The 19,011-nt window shown below is 39.6% G+C and overlaps 1 protein-coding gene and 1 pseudogene across 1 annotated transcript in view; both read left to right on the top strand.

Annotated features, from left to right (window-relative positions):
- The window catches only part of RUFY3 (RUN and FYVE domain containing 3), a 103,499-nt gene extending 96,751 nt beyond the window's left edge, over positions 1 to 6,748 (top strand). Inside the window, exons 18-20 of the mRNA XM_017501675.2 lie at positions 1,425 to 1,452; positions 2,854 to 2,922; positions 4,718 to 6,748. Coding sequence (XP_017357164.1) covers positions 1,425 to 1,452; positions 2,854 to 2,922; positions 4,718 to 4,861 — 241 coding nt within the window. The 3' untranslated portion in view covers positions 4,862 to 6,748. The remainder of the gene's footprint in view (positions 1 to 1,424; positions 1,453 to 2,853; positions 2,923 to 4,717) is intronic.
- Positions 6,749 to 11,527: 4,779 nt separating this feature from the next.
- Positions 11,528 to 11,625, top strand: LOC119467390 (annotated as a pseudogene).
- The last annotated feature ends 7,386 nt before the right edge of the window (positions 11,626 to 19,011 follow it).

Raw genomic sequence — 19,011 nt, 5'->3', positions numbered from 1 at the left:
TGATGAGGAATGATACCATAGTGGGGTTTTGAGAGAACTGTACAGCTGTCCCTAGCCAGGCTTTGTTATCTTAAGAATGAGGTAGTGTGTCATCTGGAACAGAAGTAGCTGCTGGAGAAGAGAAATCACACAGTCCAGTAGTAGACTAATTATGTAGGTGCTTGGCCTAAGTGCCCCTTTCTTGCCTTAAAGGCCATCCCAAAGTCTTTAATTTTGCTCCCAAAGAGCATGGTTTGATCCAGAGCTAACCTTAAACTATTGCCCGTCTTACATTACATAATGGCATAAGCAGAGAAGGAAACTAGAAAGGCCAGGAAATTAACCTGGGCTTCCAGGTCCCTTTCACGGTGAGCCTAGTTTCAAACTAAAATCAGGTCATTTACTTGAGCAATCAGGAGTGTCTATTAAATGGCAAGTTCTGACTTAGGTCCTGATAATATAGGACAGTGCTTCCTGATATCTGAATTGTGCTCTGCAACTTAGAATTTGTCTCTTTCACATTCATTATCTCCTTATGATTTAATATTCCTTATAGAAGTATCTAATGCAACTTTACAGATGAGAAAGCTGAAAAGCACAGAGAGGCTAGGTGACTTACCAGGTTGCCTCTGTTTATCCTGTCTCCTATTTTTAAGTCTTTTGGCTCTGCATTACCTATTAGCAATTTCCAGGACTTACTCTGGCTATAGCTGCAATCATTAGACATACCAGGCTTCCTAGGATTATGATGGCAAGGAACATCTGAAAACCTGGTCACCCCACGGTGTTTGTCTGGTGATCACACTGCTACTCAACTGAAAAGAATAGGAACTGCTGCAATCTGTGGTGCATTTTCCCCGTAACCGAGAGCGAGCTTTGCTTCGCCTCATTTAGGACCTAGTCCACGCTGGGAACATCAGAGTTAGCTCAGCTTAGTCTCATGAAGAAGTAGTTCAACTTGAATGGGTTTTTTGGTGACAGTCTCATTTATTTCCTTTTCTTGGATTAATTTGCTGAAGCTCACATCTTAAGAATATTTGGGACTGATATATAATATGCGATAATTAGTAGATTTCCATAATATCAAGTAGAAAAAAAGCTACTAAAATATATGGCCAGTGTGCCATTGGAGTTTTGCACATTGGGAAACATAAATGCTAACTATTTTGATAGTAAAAGGGAAATGTAAAATATAACTTCAAATCTATTTTTAAATGGGAACTCTAATATAATAGGTCAGGGGTCAGATTCTAATGATAGATTTTAAGAAGCAAAATTTTCCCTCCTTGAAGGTCAAGATTAATAATTGTGTTCTTAGTAATATGAAAGATGTACAGTATTTCTTGTTTGAAGAAATGTTTGCATTCTGAGCTTTTTATTGAAATGATATAAATGGAAATACATACAGTTGCTATTTGTCACTATTTTTTACTTCTCCATTGTAGGCTGCAACCCCACCCTGTGGATGAACAGGTAACAGAGCCTCCTGTTTCAAAACATCTTGTATAAATTATGAAGCTGGTTGTACTGTGTCTAGCTAGCAAAAAGGTAGCGTGGGCAGAAGATGAGTGAATACAGTGTGCCATCCTTCTTACAATACCCTCAACAAATATGTATTGCCTAGGAAGTAGCGCAGCTTTCAGCAGTTTACTAAGTAACATCAGTTCTCACTTATTTGGAATTATCCCTGACATAAGACCTAAGAGAGCTTACTTTATATACCTTTCCTCTAGTTTTCCCTTACATAAAATGGAGAGAAAAAAGATGTTTTGATCACTTAAAAATAAGCTAACATAAATGATTGTAAAACACTTTGTGAATCTAATAGTGTATGAAAGCCCATGAGAAAGACAGTGAATGCTACTATGTCTGAGTCGCCCTGTCATTTACCTCTTAGGTTATAAAATTAATAAATCCTACTGCTTTCCACTCTTTTTTTGGAGATGCGGTCTCACTTGTGTTGCCCAAGCTGGGGTGCAGTGGACAATCTCAGCTCACTGCAGCCTGGACTTCCTAAGCTTAGGTGATCCTCCCACCTCTGCCACCTGAGTAGTTAGTACTACAGGTGCATGGCACCATGCCCACATACCTGGTAAATTTTCTGTATTTTTAATAGAGATGAGGTTTTGCTATGTTGCCCATGCTGGACTCAAACTCTTGGGCTCAAGCGATCTGCCTGCCCTGGCCTTCCGAAGTGCTAGGATTGCAGGCGTGAGCTTCCATGCCCTGTGCTTGCCATTCTTTCCCCCTTCTCCCTTTTTTTTTTTTTGAGACAGAGTCTTGCTCTGTCACTCAGGCTGGAGTGCTGTGGCACAGTCTCAGCTCACTGCAACCTTTGCCTTCGAGGTTCAAGTGATTCCCCTGCCTCAGCCTCCCGAGTAGCTGAGATTAAAACCATGCACCATCCCACCTGGCTAATTTTTATTATTTTTAGTAGAGATGGGGTTTCGCCATGTTGGCCAGGCTGGTCTTGAACTCCTGACCTCAGGGTGATCCACCCACCTCGGCCTCTCAAGGTGCTGGGATTACAAGCGTGAGCCACCAGGCCCAACCCCTAGTGCTTTTCATTCTTGATGGTAGAGTGAAACGAGGAATGGGATAATGTTAAAACTTTTTACTCTATACTTGCATATGCTTGAATTTTCTTTTTAGAAATAAAGTCATGTTACTTTATTATAAAAATTAAGAGCTGGAAGGATAATAATAATATTATCTGAGTTTTTATGGTGGTGAGACTACTTGTTTATAATTGGTTTTAGTTTCCCGACAGTCTATAGTGTGATTCTATTAATATTGTAGCTAAAAAATTCATATTCTGAAAATACTAATGTTTCTGGCACCAAGGAAAACTAACCAGCTCACTGTATGGTTTAGGATCAGCTGCTGCTCTCTGAAAAACCACAGATGTGTCAGCTATGCCAGGAAGATGGCAGCCTAACAAAGGTAACTGCGGTAAGACATGGACAGGGTTTTCGTAGGGATGCCTACAGCACCCCCAGTCCATCCCCAGGAGTAACAGGGACTTTGCCTCATAGAGTGCAGAGTACATGCTCACAGTGCTGGGAGTGAAGTGAAAGCAAAGGGGGCAAGCATTTACTGGGTACCTGTTCTTTTTCAGTCATAGTAATTGATGTCGGTAAGTTCCCATTAAAATAAACATAAATAACTATGTAATTTAAAACAAATAAGCAGATGGAAATGTATAAGTAAATCTTGAGTGCCTCCTATGTAGAATGTGCTGAGAAAGAGTAATGAACAAAGTAGACCAAATCTGTTCTTGTCAGGCTTATGTCCTTCGTAGCTGTCATTTTACAGGTGAAGAACGTTGAACATCTAATGCTAAGTCCATTTCCCAAAATTATTCAAGTCGTAGGTGGTGAAACGCAGCTTCCAACCTAGCTTTAGCTCCGAAGTCCACAGTCCTTTCAGCACTATATCCTGCTCAGAACAGGATATGAGCTCTTCCCGCTAGACCACTTGATTTCTGCTCCCCCAATCCTCAAGGGTGTCATCTGCCTGAGCACCTTCCCAGTTTGTTATCCTAGAGCAGGCAGAGTGAAGGAAGTATTCAGAAAGAACCAGTGCCCTTGGTAGCTGGAACTGCGTCTTGTCCACGGTAGAATCCCCCAGCATCTAATATGGTACCCAATCCATAGTGGTCAAGTGGTCAAGAAAAGTTATGTACAAATGAGTGTATGAAACATGTACTTGGAAGAGATACAGCAAGCCGGCTCAAATTCTGGATTACAACCTGCATAGCACCATTTGTGATCATGCCGAATTTTAACAAGTGAAATTATAGTATGACCTAGTCTTAAATTCACAGAATCAGATAACAGATGAACTGCCCTTATAGAACTGGAAGGTGTAATTATAGAAATATGTTACAAAATAGAAGAAACTTAATTCTGGCTTTCATCTTCTAAGCCATGCAACATTAACTTCTGCATGTCAGACAAAAATTCTCAGGCTTTCAAATAAAAGCAACCCCCTACTCCTCTCACCCTCAGGAAGATGAATTATTTGAGATGAATTTAGTACTTCATGGGAGAAGTTATTCATCACAGCTCTTTATTTGGGACCCTTTGAGCTTTGTGTATACCACCCTATCACAGCCTTACCGCTGACACCACTATAGGGACGTCTTGCTCTTCCAGTGCTTGACTATTGAAGACTGAAAATGTTTAGGAAAGCAGAACAATTTTTCTATGAACAAGATGCAGGAAGCTGTGCTCCTGCTGCACTGATAACCGAAAGGATATTCTTATAGAGCATCAAAGATCACAGGAAAGCATTAAGCATATCCATGTATGAGGAATTATACTTTCAGTTCATACTCAGAACATTTTTTAATCCTACCTGTTTACCCAATCCTTTGTTCATCACTGCCTTACTTGGAGTATGCTCAGGTATTTGCAAGCTAATTTTAAAACTAACCTACCTAAAAGTGAGTATGGGGAACAAGATGTGTGAAGTATATTCCAAAGATGAGTGATCTGTATGTTACCCGTTTTTATTTTTAACTCTATGGTACTTCTTCTTTTCATTTAATCTAAAAACTAGACAGTGAACTTCTTTGTAGACTGGGTCTGTGTTCAGATACTATCTGGCACGTAGTAAACATCCATTCAGTGTTTGATTAGGCATTGAGAACTTACCATAATTGGCTTTTTATATCCCGTGAATCCTTATGCCTTGCTCCTCTTCTATTCCCCACCTCACCTCCTTCTCCTTATAGAATGTGTGTAAGAACTGCAGAGGAACCTTCTGTGATGCCTGTTCAACAAATGAACTGCCTCTTCCTTCAAGTATCAAGCCTGAGCGAGTTTGCAGTCCCTGTCACAAGCATCTGATAAAGCAGTATTCCACCAGCCCATCATAAGACTGAAGGCCAAGACCTGGACCAAAACGTTTATGCAGGCTCTTCTGTATCTGTGTTTTAGCTGTCAGGATCTCCTAGAGCCCAGTCCTTAGAGTCAACTAAAGAGTTGATAGGAATTAACTAGGTCCGGGGAGAAAAGGCAGTGGTTGGGGTTACTGGAAATTTTGCTCGTTTTCCCTAATGACTATGAATAAAAGTTAACTCACTTGAGCCTTTCTCTTCTAAATCTAAACAACCTGACATTGAAGGTTTGCTTTATAGCATATCTTCGGAAGGGCAATTCATTGTTATGATTAGTGATAATGCTGGGGTGGATTTAATAGAAGAGAGAGTCTAGGCAGATAAGAATAAAAAGGAAAACGATCATCTTCTATTACATTTGCGGAATAGATGCCGAGATCAAAATGACAGATGTTACATATATTCCCAGGTGCTGTTAGACATAAACATTGTTTCCTCTTCACCCCTACTACCTACCTCTGAAAGTATCTTTACCAAACTGTGAAGCCAGTCTCAGGGAAAAGAAATTAAAGAGTAATATAAATTCTGAATGTATTGAAAACAATATTGTAATATATATTTCAGGACCAGAATTTTCTGGTCTTTACCTACAAGGACTTTCATTATCAAAAAAAGAACATTTGTTTTTCTACTTAGTGACTTCAAAGTAAATAAACTGCCCTTTTCAGAATCTTTCACAAAACAAGCCAACTCGTCCCCATTCCCTCTGTCTTCCTCTCAGAGTCATAGTGGAAATTGTAAGGAGTTTTAAAAATGGGGTTTGCTTTTGCAAATAGAAGATATTGATTAAAACAAAGTCAAATATAGAGTAAAACAAGTTTAATTTGTTTTCTTGAGACAGGTTCTTGCCCTGTTTCCCATGCTGGAGTGCAGTGGTGCAATCACAGCTCACTGAATCCCTGACCTCCTGGGCCTCAAGCAATCTTCTCACCTCAGCCTCCCAAGTAGCCAGGACTGGCTTTTTTTTTTTTAAGCGGTGGGGTCTCATTGGTTGTTCAGGCTGGTCTCAAACTCCTGAGCTCAAGCAGTCCTCCCACCTTGGCTTCCAAAGTGCTGAGATTATAGGCATGAGCCACCACACCTGGCCCAGTTTAATTTATTGATGGCTAAGGACAGTTAGCTCGGAATACTTACTGTTTTTGAATATGGAATTCCTCATTCTGAGTCACGAATCAGGGCTGGTAGATGCTTTCTTGGAAAGGGCAATACAGTCATCCCTTAGTATCCATGGGGGATTGGTTCCAGGAATCCCACTGGATATCAAAATCCATGGTGCTCAAGTCCTATTGTATAATATGGGTCATATGGTATTTGCATATAACCTACATACGTCTTCCTGTGTACTTTAAATCATCTGAAGATATACTTAATAAAATACCTACACATCATTTCATTTGCATGGGTTCAACATAGTTGCTTGGTGTTCGACAAATTCAAGTTTTGCTTTTTTGGAACTTTGTGGAATTTTTTTTTTCCTGAATATTTTTGATTGGCGGTTTGTTGAATCCATGGATGCAGAACCTGTGGATATGGAGAGCTGACTGTATTCATACATCTGAGTAACAAACTCTTGGAGAATAGAGGGAAGTATATTGAGTAAGAGAAGGAAAGAAACATCATATATTATTTTGATTCTGTTACATGTGTCTGTAGATGATTGTTTGATTTTAATCAAGACCTAAGAAGATATGATTCTATGACTGGTTTAGAATTCTGGGGTGGAAGCATCTTGGAACCATATTATTTAATAAATTCTGTCTCCTGGAAAGGGTTACAACCTGGGAAAGAGTTGTTATTCCAAAAGTCGCCTGTTACTTGGTGATGCTTAAGAGTTCTGGGGAAAAATAAAATCTAAAGTTAAGCCTAGTTTGTTGATTGTCTTTTTTTCCCTTAAATAACATTTGTTTTTTGAGAATCTTAACTCTCCTTATTTTTTGGCCACCTATGTGAGCTAGCACTCTTTTACGTGCTATACATAATGTGGAGGACAAAAATAGACTAAAGGAGTGTTGACCTAAATCAGCAAAAGTTATTTTATAATTAGTTTTAAATTAAATTGAAGAGAGACAGCTTTGTAACATGCAATATAATGAATATTAGTCACTTGAGATTTTACTTAGAATTACACACAGATATTTAGCATTTAATTTTTTTATTTTTTATTTTATTTATTTATTTTGCTACAGAGTCTCACTCTCGCCCAGGCTGGAGTGCAGTGGCGCAATCTTTGCTCACTACAACCTCTGCCCCCTGGGTTCAAGCAGTTCTCTGCCTCAGCCTCCCGAGTATCTGGGATTACAGGCAGGTGCCACCATACCTGGTTTTTTTTTTTTTTTTTTTTTTTTTTGTAGAGATGGGGTTTCGCCATCTTGGCCAGGCTGGTCTTGAACTCCTGACCTTGTGATCCACGCACCTCTGCCTCCTACTGCGCCCGGTGGTGGCTTGCACCTGTAATCTGAGCACTTTGGGAGGCTGAGACAGGAGGATTGCTTGAAGCCAGGAGGTGGAGGTTGCAGTGCGCCAAGATTGTCCCACTGCACTTCAGCCTGGGCAAGAGAGTGAGACTCCATCTCAAAAAAAAAAAAAAGATTGTATACAACATCCCAAAGATCTCTAGTTGTTAGTGCAGTCTCCCATAAAAGCATGGGGACCAAGTCATGAATACCTTGACTTAATGATATGCCTATCTATCTTCCTTTAAATTGTGCTTTTCACCATTTACAATAGCATAAACCGAATCAAAGAGCCAAAAGACTTGAACACTGAAAACTTCAAAATGTTGCCATACAAAATTAAGACATAAAAGTATCACATGTTCAGCCAGCCACTGTGGTTCACCCTGTAATCGCAGCGTTTGGGAGGCCAAGAACGGTGGATCACCTGAAGTCGAGTTCAAGACCAGCCTGATCAACATGGCAAAACCCTTTCTCTACTAAAAATACAAAAATTAGCCAGGCATGGTGGTGATGAGGCAGGAGAATCACTTGAACCCAGGAGGAAGATGTTGCAGTGAGCCAAGATTGTACCACTGTACTCCAGCCTGGGTGACACAGTGAGACTCTTGTCTAAAAAAAAAAAAAAAAAATGTATGTTCGTGGATTCAAAACAATATTGTTAAGATGTCAATACTATCCAAAGTAATCTACAGATTCAATATGGTCCCAGTGAAAATCCCAACATTCTGCAAAAATAAATAGAAAAATCTATCCTAAAATCCATACACAATCTCAAGAGACCCCCAAATAGTCCAAATAATCTTGAAGAAGAACAAAGTTGGCCAGGCACAGTGGCCTATGCCTGTAATCCTTGCACTTTGGGAGGCCAGGGCGGGCAGATCATGAGGTCAGGAGATCGAGACCATCCTGGCTAACACAGTGAAACCCCATCTCTTCTAAAAATAACAAAAAATTAGCCAGAGGTGGTCACACACACCTGTAGTCCCAGCTACTTGGGGAGGCTGAGGCAGGAGAATCGCTTGAACCCAGGAGGCAGAGGTTGTAGTGAGCCAATATCGCACCACTGCACTCGTCTGAGCGACAGAGCAAGACTCTATCTCAAAAATGAAAAAGGAACAAAGTTGGAGGTCTTACACTCCCTGATCTCAACATTTAATATAAAACTACAGTAACCAAAACAGTATGATACTGGCATAAAGTTTAGCATATAAACCAATGGAATAGAATCACAAGCCTAGAAATAAACCTTTATATATATGGTCAGATGATTTTTGATAAGGGTCCCAAGACCATTCAGTGGAGAAAAGATCGTCTTTTCAACAAATGGTGTTGGAAAAATTGGATCTCTACATACCAAAAAAAACCAAGTTGAACCCTTACACGATATACAAATATTAACTTAAAATGCACAAAAAACTAGCTCCACCCACCAAGACTGGGAGAAAAAGAGAGCTAGAATTATCAAACTCTTTAAAAAAGAAACAGAATTACTGGCCTGGTGTGAGGGCTCATACTTGTAATCCCAGCACTTTGTGGGGCCAAGGCAGGTGTGTCACCTGAGGTCAGGAGTTCAAGACCATCCTGGCCAACATGGTGAAACCCTGTCTCTATTAAAAATATAAAGCTTTGCCAGGCAAGGTGGCAGGGCACCTGTAATCTCAGCTATTCAGGAGGCTGAGCCAGGAGAATTGAGTGAACCTGGGAGGCAGAGGTTGAAGTGAGTCCAGCCTGGGTGACAGAGCAAGACCCCATCTCAAAAAAAAAAAAAGGAAAAGCTTTACGACATTGGATTTGGCAGTAATTTCTCGGGTATGACCAAAAGCACAGTCAACAACAACAAAAAAATAGATTGGACTCCAGTAAAATTAAAAATGTGTGCATCAAGGGACACTACCAGGAGAATGAAAAAGAATGGGAGAAAACTGCAAATAAATCCTGGCTGGGCATGGTGGCTCACACCTGTAATTTTAGCACTTTGGGAGACCGAGGCAGGCAGATCACCTGACATCAGGAGTTCAAGACCAGCCTGACCAACATGGCAAAACCTGTCTCTACTAAAAATGCCAAAAAAAAAAAATTAGCCCGGCATGGTGGTGGGTGCCTGTAATCCCAACTATTCAGGAGGCTGAGGCAGGAGAATTGCTTGAACCCGGGAGGCAGAGGTTGCAGTGACCTGAGATTGCGCCACTACAATCCTGCCTCAGCAACAGAGCAAGGCTCTGTCTCAATAAAAGAAAAAGAACTCCTGCATTAAAAAAAAAAAAAAAACCCTGAAAAAATGAGCAAAGTACTTGAATAGACATGTCTTGCAAAAAGATATAGAATTATCCAATAAGTACATGAAAAGCTCAAAATCAGTAATCATTGGGGAAGTGTACAGGTTAAAACCACAATGAGATACCACTTTACACCTATTAAGGTGGCTATTATCAAAAAAGCAGAACAAGTGTTGACAAGGAAATAGAGAAAATGGAATTCATGTACACAGTTGATGGGAATGTAAAATGGTACAGCAGTATAGTGATTTTAAAAAATTAGCATATGATCCAACAAATGCATGTCTGGGTATATACCCCAAAAAATTGAAAGCAGGAACTTCTACAGATATTTGTACACCTGTGTTTCCAGCCCTTTTATTCAAAATAGCCAAAAGGCAGAGACAACCCTAGTGTCCACTAATGGATGAATGGGTAAACAAAAGTTGGTATATGCATACAATGGAATATTATTCAGCTTTAAAAACAATGACACAGGCAGCCAGGTGTGGTGGCTCACGCCTATGATCCCAGCACTTTGGGAGGCCGAGGCGGGCAGATCACCTGAGGTCAAGAGTTCCAGACCAGCCTGACCACATGTAGAAACCCCGTCTCTACTGAAAATACAAAAAACGTAGCTGGGTATGGTGGTGCATGCCTGTAATCTTAGCTATTTGGGAGGCTGAGGCAGGAGAATCACTTAAACCCGGGAGTCGGAGTGTGTGGTGAGCTGAGTTCATGCCACTGCACTCCAGCCTGGGCAACAAGAGCAAAACTCCATCTCAAAAAATAAAAACCAGACACATGTTACAATATAGATGAATAAGGACACAGTAAGTGAAATAAGCCAGTCGTGCATAGGACAAATATCGTATGACTCCACTTATACCAAGTACCTGGAATAGTCAAAAGCATAAAGACAGAAAGTAAAATGATGGTTCCCAGGGGCTTAAGGAAAAGCAGAATGGAGAGTCAGTGTTTAATAGATACTGTGTGTGTTGGGGGAAGATGAAAGATTCTGGTGACAGACAGCGGTGATGGTTGCCCAGCAATGTGAATGCACTTTATGCCACAGAAATGTAAGCTTAAAAAAAAAAAAAAAAAAAAAAAACGCAAGTTTTATGTATATTTTATCAGTTTTAAAAATTGTGCTTTCCAGAAGAATTCAGAAATTACAATTATGTATGTACATTTGGGTTATTACACATGCATATATCTGTTTACTGGGAAGGCCTAGCAGCAGACACCCCAGTAGCAATGAGTACATCCAATGCCCAGGTCTTCTTTTCTAATACCATTCTCCAAGAAAAGGAATCAGGGCTCCCTAGAGAAATGGCTGATTCTTGGTCTAGGGCATATTGTAGTGCCAGAAAGTATTATTCCACAAACAAGGATGTAGACATGTGAAAGGGAGACAGAAGCCAACTGAAAGAACCCTCAGTGGCCAAAGATGAAACGAATCTCAGCAACAAAGTAAATAATGCAGAATAGGATTATAACCCAAAGGATAAAGTACCCATGAGTCCACATTTATGTAAATGACCTGATGAATGAGAGGTGGCATCTCTCCTATACAGAAAAAGCCCAAATAATTATGTAGACACTCCCCCTTCAAGGAGATGGAGATTAACTCCCCACTTTTCGAGTATGGATTGTGCTTAGTAACTTAAAGAGCGCAATATGTGAAGAGGAAAAAAAAAATTTTTACAGCAACTTGGCAAACACTATCTTGGCCAGGTGACCAAAATTTGTATCAATATTATCAGTGATAAGTCATATTAATAACATGTACCCTTGATGTGATGAGAATGCCCCTTTGTGGTCTTCCTCCCAAGACCAGAAGGAAAACATTCAGAAAACCTTACTTAACGGACATGTCACAAAACCAACTAGTACTCCTTAAAATTGTCATGGTCATCAAAAACAGGTCTGAGATCCTTCTGTAGTTCATGATGACTGGGCTTTCACACTTCTGTGTGAGATGTGTTTCCTTCACACCTTGTTACAACATCAGCACATTACCCATCTGATGTGGAAAAAAAATTAAAATGCTGAGAATCTGAAGTTATTAAAAACAGAAACATCTTAGGTGGCTAAAGGGACATAACTGAATGTAATTGCGGGATCCTGGAATGAAAAGAATATTAGGAAAAAAACTAAAGATCTGAACTGTGGGATTTAGTAAATAGTAATGTACAAAAGTTGGGTACCTTAGTTGTGACAAATATCTTGTACTAAGATAGCAACAACAGGTGTACAGGTGGGTGAGGTGTATACAGGCACTCTGTACTATTTTTGCAATGTCTGTGTAAATCTAAAACTATTCTAAAATAAAATTTATGTATGAAAAAAATGTGCTTTCATACCCAAAGCAAGCATAAGTCTAACCTAATAGAACCTGACTGAACTCATCAATGCAGTTTGAGTGCTTCTTTATTTCCAAATAGACTCCAAGTCTTTTAAGATTGATAAGGAGACTGGAACTATGAGAGTCTTTAGTTAATTCACTATTTATAAGTCAAATTATAAAAACATATAATGAAATGGTTAAAGAAGATTTAATCATTCTGTGAAAGGAGGCTGTCCACTACAGCCTCATTTCAGCTTTGTTCACCAAAAAATGGGGGCCCTTTTAAACAATTATATTTCAGTAGTTAAGTGGTTCTGTTTTGATTTACAGTAAAACTTCTTTCAAATTAACTTAGCCTATTATTCAAAATGTTCTCCCAAATCAAATCTTAATAATGCTAAGACATTAGCTGGTTTGAGAACTGTCATTGATGACTGAGGTCTCCCATGCTGAGGACAGGTTAATTTTGATGTTAAACACTACTTTGGTATAAAGATTTTTGTTAAGCATGTCAGTTAATATACCAAATCAGAAACCATGCTATCTTACGAGCACAATTTCTATACCTAGAATAAGTGGCACAAACTTTAGTCAGTGAATTGTCTTGAAATGTAAAATTCATTTAAAAATAGAACCTGTAGACTGGGAGTGGTGGCTCACACCTGTAATCCCAGTACTTTGGGAGGCCAAGGTGGGCAGATCACTTGAGGCCAGGAGTTTGAGACCAGCCTGGTCAACATAGTGAAACTCTGTCCCTACTAAAAACACAAAAATTAGCTGGGTGTGGTGATGCACACCTGTAATCCCAGCTACTCAGGAGGCTGAAACAGGAGAATCACTTGAACCAGGGAGGCGAAGTTTACAGTGAGTCAGGATTGCACCACTGCACTCCAACCTGGGCGACAGAGTGAGACCATGTTTTTTTTTTTTTTTTAAAAAAAAAAAAAAAAAAAAAAAGAACCAGCAATAGTTGTAAGCATCACTGAGGATATCAGATCCCTAAGACTTAATAATTAAGCATAGTAAAGAAGAGGTAACTCAGGCTTCCAAAGGGCAAGGGCAAGCAGAATGAAAAACCTGCACAAGTCTCCAGGAAGCAGTCATGACAGCATTCTGGAGTCCTGTTTTATGGCAAAAAGTATCATTCAGGGAGTGAGCTAGCAGAAGGTAAAGTTAAGAAAAAATAAAGTATAATTCATATTCAACTACAACATTATCACAAAATCTATGTTCTTCTAGCATATTACTTGTATTCCCCAATTTACTTTTTTTTTTTTTTTTTTTTTTTTTTTTTTTTTTTTTTTTTTTTATTTTTTTTTTTTTTTTTTAATCCTTGGACAGGGTCTTGATGTCACCCAGGCTGCAGCGCAGTGGCGTAATCAGTGTGATCTCAGCTTCCACTTTCCAGGCTCCAGTGATACGCCCCCTTCAGCCTCCCCAGTAGCTAGGACTACAGGCGTGAGCCACCATGGCCAGCTAGTTTTTGCACATTTGATAGAGATGGGTTTCACCATGTTGCCCAGGCTGGTATCGAACTTCTAAGCTCTAATGATCCATCTGCCTCAGCCTCCCAAAGTGCTAGAATTACAGGTGTGAGCCACGGTGCTTGGCCCCATCTTGCTTGCTTGAGGAGGCAAGAAATGAATGAATAAATAGCCAGTCCATTTGAAACTGTAAATAACTTAGTCTCCCTAGCCTTTGGTCTTTATTCCCAAACATCTGCCATCTTGTTAAGCAGCAGAAGGAAAGGTTCAGAACCTCTTTATTTCCATTACAACCAGTTATGTTTTCAAATCACAAGCCTTTGGATAAACCTGTTAGGTTCTGCCTGTGTGCTTCAAATTAAGATTTTTAAACATATCATGACCTTCAATGAGTCCATCCATATGCTAGAGTCTACTTTGTTTATACACCTTCATGCTTTAACCCCAGGTGCTTTCAGAATCATTCACTGAGATGTTCTAATGTTAACATAAAACCTAGAAACTATAAAGGGGGAGCTGTAAGACTTCAGCCTTGTAAAAATAATTTCTGCCATGATGAGCCAACAGAGGACAATCTGAGGGTAAAAGGCATTTCAAGTTCACTATAGGAACAAAATGCTCCTGCAGATTAGTTAAAAGACCAAAGCCAATAGAAAAGCAGTTACTAAACAACATCACACAAAGGCAATCAGCCAAATTCAGATTATGGAAACCTACAGGGGAATCTTATTTCTTCAGCAAATAAGGAAAAAATAAATGGATGGCAAAACATCCCGAGTAAGAGAAGAAACAGACACTTCAACTTCACTAAAGATATCTGAATGGGTAGGAAGTGTATGAAAAAGTACTATTCATTGTCAGGGAAAGCAAATTAAAACCAGAAGATACAACTACAGATACAATTGCTAAAATTATAGACCTGACAACAGCAAATGATAAGGAGGTGGACCTACCAGAACTCTGGGAATGTAAAACAGGATGACCATTTAAGAAAGTCTATCACCTTCTAGCAAAATTTAAAATACTTCAACTCAGGATATTCTCACTCCTAAATGCTTATTCAAATTATATTAAAATGTAGGTTCACAAAAAGGTTGTACAACATGTTCATATCAACTTTATTCATGATAGCCCCAAACTAGAAACAGCCCATTGTTCATCAGTTGTTCACCAAACAGGCGAAACGTTAAAATGTGGCATATTCAAACACAGAATACTGCTCAGCCATAAAAAGGAATGAAGCTTAAACACACAGATGAATATCCAAACATGCTGAGTAAAATGAACTTACAAAATACATCCTGTATGAATGAGTTCATTATATGAAGTTCTAGAATAGGCAAAATAAACCTACAGTGAACAAAATCCTAACAGTAGCTGCCAGGGGAGGGAAGAAGGGACAGGAGAGAAAGGTGCAGGAATTGACCAGGTGGAAAAATTCAGATGTAATACAAATACTCCAAACTTAGGGGTTTCGGTTACACGCTTTTACATCAAAACTCATCAAATGAGGCTGGGTGCAGTGGCTCACACCTGTAATCCCAGCACTCTGGGAGGCATACGCAGGACAATCACTTGATGTCAGGAGTTTGAGACCAGCCTGGCCAACATGGCAAAACCCTGTCTCAAATAAAAACACAAAATTAGAGCCAGGTGCAGTGGCTCACGCCTATAATCCCAGCACTTTGGGAGGCTGAGGATCACAAGGTGAGGAGTCCGAGACCAACCTGCCCAATATGGTGAAATCTCCCCCTCTAATAAAAAATACAAAAATTAGCCAGGCATGGTGGCAGGCACCTGTCGTCCCAGCTACTAGGGAGGCTGAGGCAGGAGAATGGCTGGAACCTGGGAGGTAGAGGTTGCAATCAGCCAAGATCAAGTCACTGCACTCTAGCCTGGGCGACAGAGAGACTTCGTTTCAAAAAAATAATAATAATAATAGAAAAAATTAGCTGGGCATGGTGGTGGGCACCCATGTAATCCCAGCTACTCTTAAGGCAGGAGAATCCCTTAGCCTAGGAGGTGGAGGTGGCAGTGAGCCGAGACCAGGGCACTGCACTCTAGCCTGGGTGATACAGCAAGACTTCATCTAAAAAAAAAAAATAAACAAAAACAAAAACAAAAAACTCATCAAATGATAGACAACATTTATTCACCTTACTGCAAATCTCCCTCAAAAAACCCCAGCTACGGCTGGGTGCAGTGGCTCATGCCTGTAACCCCAGCACTTTGGGAGGCCGAGGCAGGCAAGTCAATGGAAGCCAAGAGTTCAAGACCAACCTGGCCAACATGGTGAAACCCCATCTCTACTAAAAATACAAAAATTAGCCAGGCATGGTGGTGCACATCTGTAACCCCAGCTACTAGGGAAGCTAAGTCACAAAAATTGCTTGAACCTGGGAGGCGGAGGTTGTAGTGAGTGGAGACCATGCCACTGCACTCCAGCCCGGGTGACAAAGCAACTGTCTCAAAAACAAATAACTCCAATGACATGTATGTTGAAAGGATTAAAAGAAAGAAATGTCTATAACTTACTTAGACATGCATATAGAAAAAAAGATGAGCCTGCAGGAGACAGGTATGTGATAAAGCATGGCAAAATGCTACTTGTAGAATCTAAGGGATGAGTATTGGCTTCACCTTTTCTGCATGCTTGAAATTTTTTATATAAAAATGTTGCAGGTAAAATTACACCTATAACCCAATTGCAATGTACGGACTGTTTGGATGCTGATTCAAATCTACTTTTAAAAAAATAACATTTCAAATCATAGGTAATTGGTGACAACAAATTATTACTATTAGGAATAATTTTAAATTTTTTTTAGAGCTGCATGATGAAATATTTACATATGAAATACTGTCTAGATTTGCTTTAAAATTGAAAAGTGGACTGGAACTAGAGATGAAACAGGACTGACCACAAGTTGATTATTGATGGTTATATAGGTTTATTATTCTATTTCTGTATGTTTGAAATGTCCTATAATAAAGGGTTTTGTGTGTTGTTTTTTTTTTTTTTAAAGAAAAATGAGAAAGGAATATGAAGACAGTTCATAGACAAGAAAATCCAGGCCAGGTACAGTGGCTCACATCTGTAATCCCAGCACTTTTGGGAATCTGAGGTGAGCAGACTACTTTGAGTCCAGCCTGGGCAACATGGCAAAATCCCATCTCTACAAAAAAAAAAAAAAGCCAGGTGTGATGGTATATGCCAGTGGTGCCAGTTATTGGGGAAGCTGAGGTGGAAGCATCACTGGGGCACAGGAGGTGGAGATTGCAGGGAGCCATAATTGCACCCCTACATTCCAGCCTGGGCAACAGAGACCCTATCTCAAGAAAAAAACAGGGCTGGGCACAGTGGCTCATGCCTGTAATCCCAGCACTTTGGGAAGCTGAGGTGGGTGAATCACCTGAGGTCAGGAGTTCGAGACCAGTCTAACCAATATGGCAAAACCCTCTCTCTACTAAAACTACAAAAAAAATTGGCTGAACATGGTAGTTCACACCTGCAATCCCAGTATTTGGGAGGCCGAGGCAAGCAGATCACATGAGGCCAGGAGTTCTAGATCAGTCTGGCCAACATGTTGAAACCCCATCTCTACTAAAAGTTAGCTGGGTGTTGTGGAAGGTGCCTGCAATCCCAGCTACTCAAGAGGCTGAGGCAGGAGAATTGCTTGAACCCAGGAGGTGGAGGTTGCAGTGAGTCAAGACTGCGCCACTGCACTCCAGCCTGAGTGACAGAGCGAGACTCCATCTCAAAAAAAAAAAGGAAATCCAAATGAAGAAAGGCTACCTTATAAAAGAATCCTATTTTTTTTTCGTATTTTTTTAATGTGTCAGATTGACAAAGAATAGATTGCTAATTTGTTACGTTGGTGAGGCTATGGGGAAATGGCATTTGCATTATTGGGACAAACAACTTTAGATATAAATTTAATTTTAGATATAAAATGTAAGTGCACATAATCTTACCGTTTATCCTACAGAGAAATGTATGTATGCACAAGATTATATAAGCTTATACAAGGTAATTCACTTTGGCATTACAATAGCAAAAGATTGAAGACAATTCATGCCACATAATCATTCAAAAAGAACGAGAAAAGATTTTAAATACTAACAGAAAATGACCTTTAGGGTGTTTAGTAATGCAAATGCCATTTCCCCCTTGCAGCTCCTTAGAAGTAGCCAGGCTAAAGCAGGGTATGAGCACTGACCATATACCCCAGTCCCACCATTCTTCTTGATAGTTTTACCACAAGGGAAGTTATAGACATAAGGAACCCAAACAAAAGAGGGAAATTCACCATCACTGCCTCCTTCAATAGCAAACAGTGATGCATAACACAGTCTTCCAAATGTAGGGAGACAGAAGTGTCTTCCACTTGCATGGAAATAAGATTACTTTTACTCTGTTATGTGTTTCTCTTCCTTTCCCAGTAACTACATTAACCTTAGCAATCATTTACTAGCCTAGATTATTAACAAAAACAAAAGAGAGCAAATACATAAGATGGACTTCCCAATAATGGCCACCTTTTGTACAGAAAATTCAGCCTGTAGTGTGGCAAGAAGATACATCCTTTCAACCTTACCCATCATATAGCATTTTAATGCTTTTGCTTTCATTCTTTTCCAAGATGTGTAAATAAAACTCATTAGCTTCAAACAACTGCAAATGAATTCTTCACTACCCCAATCACGAAAGACCCCACAGATCTTTTCCACAGCAAATTAGATACCAAATGTGAAAGAGAGAAACAAACATCACGTTCTAAACAATTCATACAACTAGAGATACCAGTTCTCATAGCTTGGCACATTCGAGCATATATGAAAACACATTTCCATCTAAGTAGTACTACTGATATGAAGCTGGTTAAGTCACGTTCACAGGATTTAAAAGAACACACACACGAAAATTAACCACTTCTTCTTATATTAATATACGAGTACTTGAGATAATAATATATTCAGTGACACACACTCCAATAATAAATACTCTTAGGTAATCTTCAGCCTGAACAAATCCTCATTTATTGACTACTTACAGTACAGTGATTTCGCATCTTAGCTGGTAATCAAAGATGGTTATGTATTAAATAAGAGAAGACACAGTCTCTCTTCCAGACTATCACCTCTCAGAAATCTGGGCAAATTTAATTTTAAGAACTAGAATTGCATCTCCTGGTGGCAGTCGTCACCCTGAGAACAGGCACAAGGCAAAGTAAGTACACAGGATTTTGATTCTCCTACACAGGTGCACATAAAGTTAGTTTATTAATGACTACATTTTGAAGCCAGCCATTTTGTCCAATATTTAAGTAACAAACTGTTTAATATTAAAGCAGAATGTACTGCCACACTGTGACAGAAGTACAGCTTTATCCATAAACCCTTCACACAATTATACATCAAATGCTATTTTTATTTAAGCAAGGCACCCCTACTTGTTCTAAAATATGGGATGTGCTACTCCACTGTAAAAGCAAATGAGGAGACTGATTGTTTCCTATCTAGAGCTGGTTTAAATTCAAGTGAAGCCATTAATTTTCTCACCAGTCTGGACTGTTCTGACATG

This window comes from Cebus imitator, unplaced genomic scaffold (assembly GCF_001604975.1).
Source record: "Cebus imitator isolate Cc_AM_T3 unplaced genomic scaffold, Cebus_imitator-1.0 Scaffold283, whole genome shotgun sequence".
Taxonomy (NCBI): Eukaryota; Metazoa; Chordata; class Mammalia; order Primates; family Cebidae; genus Cebus; species Cebus imitator.
This window is presented reverse-complemented; position numbering and strand designations above follow the sequence as displayed.